The sequence below is a fragment of the Lepisma saccharinum genome, chromosome 1 (genome assembly GCF_977018435.1).
Source record: "Lepisma saccharinum chromosome 1, izLepSacc3.1, whole genome shotgun sequence".
Lineage (NCBI taxonomy): Eukaryota > Metazoa > Arthropoda > Insecta > Zygentoma > Lepismatidae > Lepisma > Lepisma saccharinum.
The window spans coordinates 116,935,757-116,947,888 of NC_139229.1; the positions used below are offsets into that span (position 1 = coordinate 116,935,757).

At 37.4% G+C, this 12,132-nt stretch overlaps 1 protein-coding gene across 2 annotated transcripts in view; it reads right to left on the bottom strand.

Annotated features, from left to right (window-relative positions):
* Positions 1 to 299: 299 nt before the first annotated feature.
* The window catches only part of LOC145999911 (pro-neuropeptide Y-like), a 64,431-nt gene continuing 52,598 nt past the window's right edge, over positions 300 to 12,132 (bottom strand). For both annotated transcript variants that reach the window (XM_083137201.1, XM_083137192.1), the window contains exons 2-3: positions 5,307 to 5,513; positions 300 to 1,022 (exon numbers count right to left, since the gene is read on the bottom strand). In XM_083137201.1, the coding sequence (XP_082993327.1) occupies positions 920 to 1,022; positions 5,307 to 5,500 (297 nt within the window). In that variant the 5' untranslated portion in view covers positions 5,501 to 5,513 and the 3' untranslated portion in view covers positions 300 to 919. The remainder of the gene's footprint in view (positions 1,023 to 5,306; positions 5,514 to 12,132) is intronic.

Genomic DNA, 12,132 nt, shown 5'->3' on the forward strand with positions numbered 1-12,132 from the left:
ACACGCCCACGTCTCAAAACACGAAACACGGTTGCCAGTAGTGACTAGTTAACAGGTCGCAGAACTAAATCTAGGACTGTATAAATGCTTGGTAATGATTTAAGATTTAAGGTTTATGTGTGTGTGGTCTCACTCCTTCCCCAACTTACCAGATTTCTCCTGTAAGCTTGGAGTGTATAATCGCTATAGAAATCAAGTTAAATATAGAGAGCACATAACAACTAATTTTCGTTAAGATATACTACAGCATGGCATTGTAAAGCAAAAAATCTGGACAAAAAAAGGGTTGAAGGATTTCAGCTTATTTTATTTGATCTCCAATATAAGTATACAATTATCGATACATGACAGATTGCACCCCGCCTTAGAGATAAAGGTGCAAAGGTATATTACTTTTCTCACTAGGAAATTATTGAAGTGAAGACACACAAATTAGTACAAACAATTGAAAATTCTCTCCCTATGAGAGTTGCCTCGATTAAATTTCATCCAGTTTTAATATTTGGTTATTATTTTACACAAAAAAAATGACACAAACAAAATTGGAAGTGCAGAACATTTTATGAAAGATTAAATTCGTTGGTTTTTGATTAACATAAAGAAGCTTCGGCAGTTGAAAGATTGTACAAAAAAAAAGACCTCGTTATCAAACTAAGGATTCAATAGCTATTGGCAGAAAGTAATAAATAAATAAGTTTTAGTTTGAGATATTTTGACATATTCTCTACGGTCCATTTTAAATGCAGTATTTTCTCACCTATTTCACATGCGTTACACAAAGAAGACAGCCAATTTAGACGAAAACAAATAGTTTTATTCGTACAGTCATTATGTTTTTCATACTTCTGATAGTGTATGAAGACGGACTCAGTTGAACAACATGTTGTAGCGAGGTGAGGCGTGGCTAATCATGTGAGTACTACTCGTCGAACTGCATGAGAAGATCGTACACGTCATTGGTGCTCTGGGGATACCGGTAGCTGAAGGAGTCCGCCATCTTGGGTAAAGTCCTCTTGCCAAACCTGAAAAATATGATAACAATGAGTGACTCGTGATGTGCGTCTACGCGTAAACAACGGTTGTCTACATTCTACGTGTAGACAATATAGACTATGTAAACTATGTAAACTATGTAATCTACGTAATCAACGTAGACAACATGGCGCTCGGCGTTCTCCGTGCAAGGCACGCGCATCGTTCTAGAAGCAGCAACAAGCATCAGTATTTATTTACGATCAACCAATTCACTAGGTATTAACTGAACTGCAAAATAAATTTGCCGCGACATACCCACAAAAATTCGATGTCCGTAAAATGACAAGATTTGTTTTATTTCTATTTCCACAATTTCACACGTGGAAATATCTGCTTTAAAGAGACATGCACTTTCCTAAGCAGCAATAAAACAAAAAATATTTTTAACCTTCCCTTTCGTCAGTGTAAAAGATAATGTCAGTTTTCACTATGGCTGTCGTTTGTTTTTCTTCCGCTAGTCCCTTTTCCCCTCGTTAGAGGAAATTCGATAACTTTGATTACGTCGGATGGTCTTAAGTTGGATATAGTCCCAGATTATCAACATGTTTGAAGAAAAAATACTTTCTCTTTCAAAGACCACTCGGATTTCTATCTTTCCTGTTGTTTGCATTGTCTACGGTAGACTATGTAAACTATAAGCCAATGTAATCTTCATGTAGATTACGCGTAGACAACGCATGTAGAAGTAAACTTATAGTCTACGGCACATCACTGCAGTCGTAGGTCGTGTAAGAGGGGAAGGGGGTGATCGTTGCACCCGACATGTGTGAAAGTACTACTCTTATTTTTCGTATTTCTGTTATTTTATGTAGCTTTTCTGCATAAACAGTAATTTTGCCTGTAATATTATATGGATGCAAAACTTGGATCCTTACATTGAAAGAGGAAAATAAATTGAGAGTATTTGAAAATAAGATTCTTAGGAAAATATTTGGACATAAAAGAGATGAGGAGACAGGTGAGTGGAGAAAGTTACATAATTTAGAACTACATAATTTGTATTCATGTCCAGATATTATTAGATTGATTAAATCAAGAAGACTTAGGTGGGCAGGTCATGTGGCACGAATTTTAGAGGATAGAAGAGTTTACAGGATTCTTGTTAGGAAACCTGATGGTAAGAGACCTGTAGGAAGGCCAAGACGAAGATGGAGGGATAACGTTGATATGGACCTAATGGACATCGATAGGGATGGAAAAGATTATATAGATCTTGCTCAGGATAGGACAGATGGAAGGCCTGTGTTGCTGCAGCCATGAACCTTCTGGTTTGAGAAGGCTTTGGAGTTAGTTATTTAGTTAGCTTTTCTGCATATTTTGGCTAATTACGACGATGAGAATGAGTGATGAGTAGATTAAATAGATGAAGGAAACACATTATAACCAGGCCGGAACTTCAACCCGGGAACTTTGGTGGCGAGACTGAAAGTGACCACTTAACGCAGCTTGCCCACGAGCTAGCTGTGAAAGTGCTGCTATTAGACGTTAAAGATATTTTATCAACGGACAGGAAATATTAGTATTTTTTGTTTAATGTCGGCTTAATTAGTTTGATACATTAGAAATAAAATATGAATTTTGTAACGAGTATAAAAATACACAACAACAGAAATATTTTGGTTGTATTTTCTTTTAGTCAATTTCTCTTACTTTTTGGCTAGTCGCGACGATGAGGATGAACAGTCGTTACATGAAATTCAAAATGTGACTCGCACCTGGATCATTCTGTAACGACTTTAAAGCGCTCGACTACCCACGCGGAAGATTGTTTCTTATTCAATGGAATCATCAAAAGTTGGCCAACCTCGGCAAAGATAGGTTCGTAATTTTGGACATGCACTTTTCTTGCAATGCTAGAATGTATACGTCATTATATTTTACTCGATGAGCCTTTTCACTATTAGGACGTACTTTTAGGAAGGTGAAGCGATAATTGCATATTATATCTTTGATCAAAATAACAATCCTAAAAGTATAATTTCAAGTTTCTTTTTAAATAACTGGTTTCATAAATTTGAATTAAAGGATACACTTTCATTGCTACTGTTGTATTAACAAAAATAAGTCTAATGTGCTTGTTCTTGTGCTTTTAGATTTAACGTGGTATTCATCCTCTCTAGGTAAATTTCGAAGATGAGGATGAATGGTGAATCGATTAAATAGATGAAGAAACTTAGGATTTTTGGCTTCCCAAAGCGCTATACAAACCACTTCGCCATAGAGGTTGACATTCCAAGTGCTTGCGTTCGATAAGTCACAACGCTTAAAAAAGTATGAAATGAAGGCACCAGACAAACGTACGACCCCTCCCTTTTGTACATGTTCTGAACACACACCAGTTACCTTTCATAGCCATCTTAAGTTTAACAAATATTATTGTGATAGATCTGAGGGAAGCTTTCTAAAAAAAACATGAATTTTGCGATTTTGGCACACAGCGATGTCCGTTGAACCGTGCAAACTGCGGGCTGGCACTGAGAGTCGGTGCTTGCAGTGTTATCACGTTCCACGTACATCTTTACTCCGCAATGATAATGGATTTTAAAAACAGATTCAAAGAGCTTCAAAACAACACCAATATTGTATTTGTAGGACTACCCAATACTAAGAAAATGTTGTTTCGAAAAATTAAGAAAAACTGTTTTATGACAAATTTTAAAAATTTGAAAATTATGAATTGTGTTTAAAATCTTTCTCCCTGCACCATACTAAAATTTCATCACGATCTGAGAAGCCATTTTTTATTTATAGAATTTCAAACAGAGCGGTCGTTTGCAAAAAAACCGAACCTTTTTTTGTTCTCACGACGATTAGAAATACAATGAATACTCGAAAATAAATTGATTGGCATAAATTAACGCAGAAGTGAATAAGCTAAATTTTGACGTAACTCGTTTTTATGTAGGTCTACTGGTTAATTTGTAATTGGAGTCCAAACTTGAGTATCTATAATTTTTAATCCGACAGTAAATTCTGAAATACTCGCTTTCCTACAAGATGTTATGTGTGTTGCCTAACTCTACGGCGGTGGTAGAAATTGCCTTCGAAAATTTGCTATTAAAATCTACTTATCTAGTTAGATAATACATATAACGTCTTGCAGGGAAGCGAATATTTCAGGATCTAAGTGTACAATTTTTGTTGTCTGTGACTGTACATCTCCAGGATTCAATTGGAAATGCACAAGCTCTCCAACCAACCCCCGTTCTCAACTATGAAACAGCTTTCCAGTGCACTTTCTTGCCTCTAAAAATCCTCTGGAAATATCTGAACAATATCTCCGAGCCCGTTAGGAACATCATAAAATCCCCGCTATTGTAACATCAATATTTTTCAATTTTCCAAGCCATCAACTCAGAGTGCCACGTGTGCATAATCAATATTGCCAGATACGAAGTATATAAAGTTTTCCTGCACTTTAAAATTGGTAATGATAAGGTACCTCTTGGCTACATAGTTAATAGTAGCCACTGATACATTAGGGGAAAAAATCGTTAATTAGAGAGTTAATTTACACCACAACCCAATCTTGGGATGGGCATTGCACATGTTAATGGAACATGTTTGCTTTTATTCGATAGCGATATCTTTAATGATAATTCCTAGCTCGGTCCCAGCACCTTGAGTATCTCATCTAAAGGCATTAGAATAAAAGGGAAAATGTGTTGAACAGCGCGTTATGATACCAGGAGTCCCGGGTTCGAATCCCGGCCTGGCCACGGGTGTTCTTTATGCGTGTCCCTGCATCAATTTCATCATATCATCTCCCATCCTCATCTTCGCGATTAGCCAAAAGTGGCAGAAATAAATTAAAATATACCAAATCAATAAATCACTTAATAATTGTGAAAAGTAACCCAGTATCATTTAACCATCTTGAAAAGTAACTCAGTTACATTTACCGTTACTTTAAAAAATAATACAACTTACTCCTACAGTTATCTTATTCTAGATATGCTGTAGCTCGTCGAAGGTGTTCACATGCCTTTTTCACTGAAGATCACCTGATATCAACATTAATTTTCATTAAATTATAATAAACTTTTTAGTTTAAATGTGAAAAATTAAAACATTTGTTTGTAACAAATATACATAAGTGAAGATTAACATTCTATTTGTATTTTTTTTATCAAAGCATAATTTTGTTTTTTATTGTTAAACTACTAAGAGTGATTCAAATAACTTTACAGGTACTGTTACTCAAAAAAAGTTAGTTATCTTAAAGAAAAAAGTTAGTTATTTAAAAAAAAAAGTGTGAATCGCAATCTCACCTAGGTCGTCCTGCTATTGCGTAGTAGTTGCTCAGCTTTTCCAAGTACGTCCTCAACTCATCGGGGGAAGTGAAAACTTTCGGTCTGGAGGGGCGGGAGGCGTCTTCTGACCCCAACGGGGATTCGCAGCAGGCGGGCAGCGCCAGACTCACCACGCACAAGCAGACGATCGCTACGACACAGGAACTACCCATTGCAGGATGTAATCTGGAAAGATGAAATAGAATTATTTATATAGGATTTCACGACTATTAAATTACAAAACATGTTTTCATATGCAGGCCCGTAGCGAGGGGTAAGCTGGTGGGGCCCGATTCCAAGGGCGCCATGAACAGAGGACACCATTCAAAGCTTTTTTTTAAAAATACAACAAAGCCAGAATATGATTGGGAGAAATTCTATTTATTAAATTTTACTTAATTTATGTAATACATAGTTTATAACGATGTTATTTTTATCAAGCAGAGTTGAATAATTTTAAATTACAAGTTTTTCTACTGAAAATATACCGTACTGAGCATTGTATTTGTTCCTCTTTTTAATATTATTATTATTATTATTATTAACATTTTTGTTTCTTCTTCTACTTATAGGCTTATTGATTGATTGATTGATTTAGATTATTTTACTTTGTGTTTTGTGCCTCTTGGCTAATTTTCAAAGATGGGGATGAGTGATGAAATTATGGAAATGATGAATGGACATTCACAAACAAACAAGCCCGAGCGGGATTCGAACCCGGGACCCTTGGCGTCGCAGCGCGATGTGCTAACCACTTTTTTTTAAGGAAATACCCCCTACACGGAGGTATCCTCCACCATTCACACATTTTCTCACTTTTACACTTTTCAATTGTTACAGTTTCTCAGTTTCTTATCATCTGGACAAACACAAATACCCCTGCCTTACCCGGGACTGGAACCCGGAACCCCTGGCGTTGTAGCGCGCTCTGCTAACCACTCCGCCACTGAGGTCGACTTTTTTTTTTCTTGCTGGGCGATACCTTTAAAGGTCGAGTGTCACCTACCCCAACCTCTCGTCCACAGGGTCCGGCTCTTATAGGCTTATATTTTTGTGATGACACACTGATGGAATTTTCTGTTTCACAGAGTAGTAGGGACAGTACGATTTTAAAGATTTTCTTCAGACACGAAGACATAATTGAAATATTCTTAAATATTCTAAACTTTTTAAAATCATAAATTCAACTTAAGAATATTTAAATATAGGGTGTCTCAAAGGTAATAGCGCAAACTGACTCAGGTGAAATTACACGATAATAGAAGCAAAAAAGTCTCAGTAAACATGGGTCTGCAATTAGCATTTTAACAACTAGGACGACGTTTACAAACAATGAAGTCAGTAGCGGTTTGTAATCACACATTCGCGATTATCTCGAAAACGGCTCGTTAGCAGACCCATGTTTACTGAGACTTTTTTGCTTCTATTATCGTGTACTTTCACCTGTGTCAGTTTGCGCTATTACTTATGAAACACCCTGTATAGTGATCTGTATTATTTTTTTGATAAGTTTTGCTTTTTTTCCTCATTACAAAATTTTTAGGATGTAAATATCACAAACCATGGTATAAAAAGAAAACATCCAAGAACGCACATAAAATACCGGTCCCTTATAGTGCGGGTGGAAGGGAGAGGGGCAAACCACAATCCTGCCTAGGGCGCTAAAATATCTAGCTACGAAGCTGTTCACATGTTACCATCCAAAGATGGTGGCACTGCTAGGTGGCAGAATTAGAACACTACATTCTCAGAAAGGGCCGTTTGGGGAAAGGGGAACGGGCTGGGCATGTTCCCCTCTTTCCTTCTGGGTCATTTCTTTCACAAAGGCTGCGACATCGATATGATAATTTCAGACTATCGGTGCTTTATTAATTAGTAACCTTCAAATTAATAACAGGAGGAAGTATTGAAAATTACAAAAATATATCATTATTATTATTGTTGTTGTTGTATTTTCAGGCTTATTTATGTAGATGGTATATCAGGCCGTGTATTTCTACTACCCGTATATCTCAACACTGAAAACTGCCAAATGGTAACGTAGTTAAAGAAGCGACGATCAAAAAAAAATTCTGATAGGATTAAAAAATCCTGCTTGGATATGGATTAAACTAAGAAAGACGGTATTGTGAACACACAGGATATGTGTAAATAAAGCAAACACCACATGACAATGGAAAATCTTGGGTTGTGAATATTTCTATCGACTGGAGACATGGCTATGGGTGTTGCCATTGCGGGGTGAGTAGGTGTGATGTGGCTTACCGCGAAATAGTCAGTTTCACACCCAGCGAGCCTTCGTGAGAAATGCCTTACAGGCAAGGGGTGTGTGGGAGCGTTCAAATGTCACTAGGCATTTCGACAGGAGAGCAAAGCTAGAAGTGTGTGCGCACACATGCAGACACAGAGTGGTGGGGGCAGGAAGAGAGGAAGCCAGAAATACAGAAAGACATAGAGAAAGGGGGAAATAATTGTAAGAAAGTGACGTAAGACAAGACATTTTCGGAAGGCACCCAACTGTCGATCGCTCTTCCACGTAGTACAGCGTGCACTGCCTTTGCAGACGAACGAGGCTGTAGCGCCTGGACTCTCAAAGCAAAATCTTCTGTGGGACCGGTCTTGTGTCCTGTCTATATGTAAAGTATGTTTGTGTTTGTTCTCTCGTCAATTTCATCTTACCACCTTTCATTCTCATCGTCGCGATTAGCTAAAAGTGACAGAAATGTGACGTAGAGTAAGTAACCAATCAATCAATCAATTGGAGAAAGACAAAAATACAGGAAGAAAGGGATAGAGGTAGATTGATTTGATTTATTTTACTTCGCTTTTCTTCCACTTTTGGACAATCGCGAAGATGAGACTTTGTGTAAACGTAACTGATGAACATTCCTCCTAAGGTGGGGGAAGTAATTGCATTCTCCCTAATAAATCTGGGCCAAAGACTCATGTGTTAAATGAACGTCATTAAAAAAAGGTTTAACACCGTCTATTTAAAAGTTTGGAGGGTGAAATCTTCTTAGTCTGACGACGTCACTTTTGCTTTCAAAATATATATTCCACACTCTTCCCCTCAAACTACATGTTGTTAGTTTCAGCGTCATAACAGAAAGGCGGCAGCAGATATGTGAACTAAAATTTGTACACTTATGTTTCTCAATACCAAAAGGTTTGTAAATTATATCTGGAGATTTTGAGTAGTTGGAGAATATAACGGTAAGTTTAATATCAAATTGAGCATAAACATGTATTATGGCTTTGTAGGTATGGAAAACATTGAGGTTGAGCGAGGGTTAGGAATATATAAATAAATCTCTCAAACATTTGGTTTGGGAGAAAACATATTTTCATGCCAATTATACCTAAAGTGCGGCAGAATTAACTTGAGAGAAATGGCCGCTCTGTGAGTGATACAACTGCGCTCGAATTGGCTACAGCGGGGGACTTCCCGCTGCAACGGGCCAACGGAAACTCTATAATAATGCTCGGGCGCGCGAAATGATACCAACTGTTGAAAGGACTCACGTGCAGTGACTGGCGAAGCAAGCGAAGTGGCAGTGATTTCAAATTACGGATTAAATGTAAAGAATAAACTGTTTATCCATTTATTGTGTAAGATAGAATACTTATAATGCTTATAATTTTCTTAGCATATCCTCTTAATACAGTGATATTTCCGTTACACAATGTAAATATTTTTAAAATCTCCCATCTCCCGTTGTGAGCTGGTTGCCCGTGATTAGCGTGAGAGTCAAGCGTTCGCTGTAGGTTGGTACTCCTGCAGCGGCGCCGGCAGCCATTTGTCTCAAGTTAATTCTGCTGGACTTTGTAGGTAGTACGGTTTTGTTCCCCCAAAATGCTCGAAAAATATGTTGATGCTCCTAAAAAGTTTGAGAATGACCGGATAGTATAGTGCATTACAGCACTGAAGAAGCTTAAACATAGATTTTTCGTAGCGAATCATTTTTGTCGTCTGAATTCAATTACAGTAGAGTCTCGTTAATTCGATATTCCGTGTAAACCGAGGCCAAAAGATCCAAGTTATCTTCTCATAAGCACTTAGATAAAAGTGTTTGTGAACGGGAAGACAATGTAATGACTTTAACATTGTTACTACTGTACTGAGGAATGTAAGTACAATATTCATAATAATACTACATCCCATTTTTCACATACTGTAGTTCCAAGGGTCCCGCGTTCGAATCCCGGTCGGGCTTGGTTGTTTGTGACTGTCCATTCATCAATTTCATCATTTCATCACTCATCCCCATCTTCGCAAATTAGCCAAGAGGCACAAAACGCGAAGTAAAATAAACTAAATCAATCAATCAAAAAACATACTGTAGTTTTTTGTTATAGTTTTTTTATTTCACCTCTTCCTATTTTCCCTAGGTTATTCCGTATATCACCATTTTTTAATTTAGTTTTTTTATACATTTTATCGGGACTCTATTGTATATGACAGATAATCTACCAGCAGTTTCCAGCTGGACAAATGTCTCGAACTTGCGAACGGATTATAGCCAACTATCGATCATTAACCCCATGAAATCACGGGAAACAGAGCATCAAGTAGATATCGGACTGTTGCAGGACGTTACATGGGGATGGTAGATAAATCAGCCTCATGCGCCTGTGTTCCGATCCCTGCGAAAGCACCTATTATGTTTCTGATTGTTAAGGGGATAAAACAGCTCTTTTGTCTTCATGTGTTGCAGGGCCTCGTTTCTACAACCCTAAGGGATCCCTCACTATTTACCCTTGCTTTGCTTCTTTGCTCTTCTGATGTACAGAAAATGATATGAAGCGAGAACATCTTAATTCAGCGCAAGAACAAAATGTTTATTTGCAATAGTCAAGAAAAGTACCGGTAATCTAATATTTGTCTAAGTAGGTGACTAACAAATGATTGTTACAATTTTTAAATTATTTGAAAAAGTAATTATGCTTTCAAGAATTATAATGGGTATGAATTACTTATATGACAGTGATTAGACTATAAGTTGATCTCGTATGCTTCTGGGGACCTTCAAGATGTAACTGTTGCATAGAATCCTTATATGTGAAAATTATCAATGGGTGAGAAAGGGGGGTGGGGTAAGAGGCAGTATTCTAGTTAAGTAAGGTACCTGTCCATCTCAGGAGTTTACAATAACTCAACATTTATTGTTAAAATGCTTTACTTTGCTAATAATTTGAACAGTATACCTTGTATAGCTGTACATTTGCAAATTAGTTGCTTTGGACTGATCTCGTCACTGAAGGCTTTGATTTTGAGTCTCGATCTGTGCATTGGTATTTGTTTCTGAGCCTCTTCTTCAATTTCGTCTAATCACTATTCATCTTCGTCGTCGCAATTATTGTAAAAAGGCAGAAAACTACTTAAAAATAATAAAAAAAGTTCACCATGCATATAGCACCGTGTCACATAGGCACATTTAGGGGATGTGGAAGTAAGCAGTGGCGCAACCACAGGGGAGGCCTTGTCCCCCTAACCTTTGACGGAAATGAGTACTAGGGGGGACAAACATTTACGGCCAAGTGTGCCTGTAGGGGGCAATTACCGCCCACAACTTCAAATTTTATTCAAATAAAAATACTTTTCGTAAAATTTCCTTGCTCGCTACGCTGGCAATCATCTTGGTCTTGGCGCTGGGAATATAAGTTGTAAATAAGCTGTAAAATTGATTGATTGATTTGTGTTGTAAGTTCACTTTACGAAAAGAAAGGATAATCGGGACTGGATCTACAGTTTAATGTTGGATCCGAACCACTGCGCCATGTGCCTCCAGCGGGTATTGAACCAGGGATCCCTTGATCACAAGTTGACGATGTTACCACTACACCATCGGAGAGGTACAAAATTGTAAAAGTGAGAATGCAATGGCGTCCCGTGAAATTATTTGCGTCCTATTAAATCAATATTGATTAAAGCCTGTAAAAAAAAATTGATCCAAAAATTTTCTTCCTCGCTTCGCTAATATTTCATTCATTGTTTTCTGTAATGTATTTTAAATTACAAGACAGAGAAATAAGACTTGCCTTAATTGATTTTGTTTTAAATGCATGGACAATTGTTTGGAGGAAAGGAAGCGTGCACATTTGGGAGACAATTTATGTAATTTTTGCTGTTGGTTTATTGTGAGATGGATGAATTGGTTGTGTAATATATTTAAATAATATATGTTGTACATAGTACATGTATTAAAGAAACTGAATACGTACACAATTTAGTGTCCACGTCGCTCCATGTTGAATAATGTGAAACATATATCGTGCATGAAAGTTATACATGTTAATGTAAGAATTATATTTGGAATGCATTTATCAAGCATTTTCTGTCTTTCAAAAATAGTTTGTGTGCTTGTTTTCCATTATTAATGTGAAACTGAACGTGTTGAAAAAATAATTCGGCCATTTTGGAGATGATGTGATCAGCACCACGCTCCGGCCAATTTTACCATCCAGCGTTGCCCCAGGTACCCATTGATTTGAGGCTGGGTCAACCCCAGAGCCGTTTTATGCTGAGACAAGGCCGGAAAAATTCCGACCTTAGATCACCTACCTCGGGAATCGAACCCGAGTCTCCCGCGTGTGGGGCACGCGAATTGTTGCAAAACTTTTACATCTGGCAGTAATTGTACAGGGTGGGGCACGGGAACCCGACGAATTTGAAAAAGTCACTACAAAGTTAATTTTTGCTGGAAAAAAAAATATTTACAGAAATATATAGTGATGATCATAGCATGTTATGCTATTCATATGCGAGAAATTGCATCGGCCAAATGGCGTCCATTTTTGCGTATGC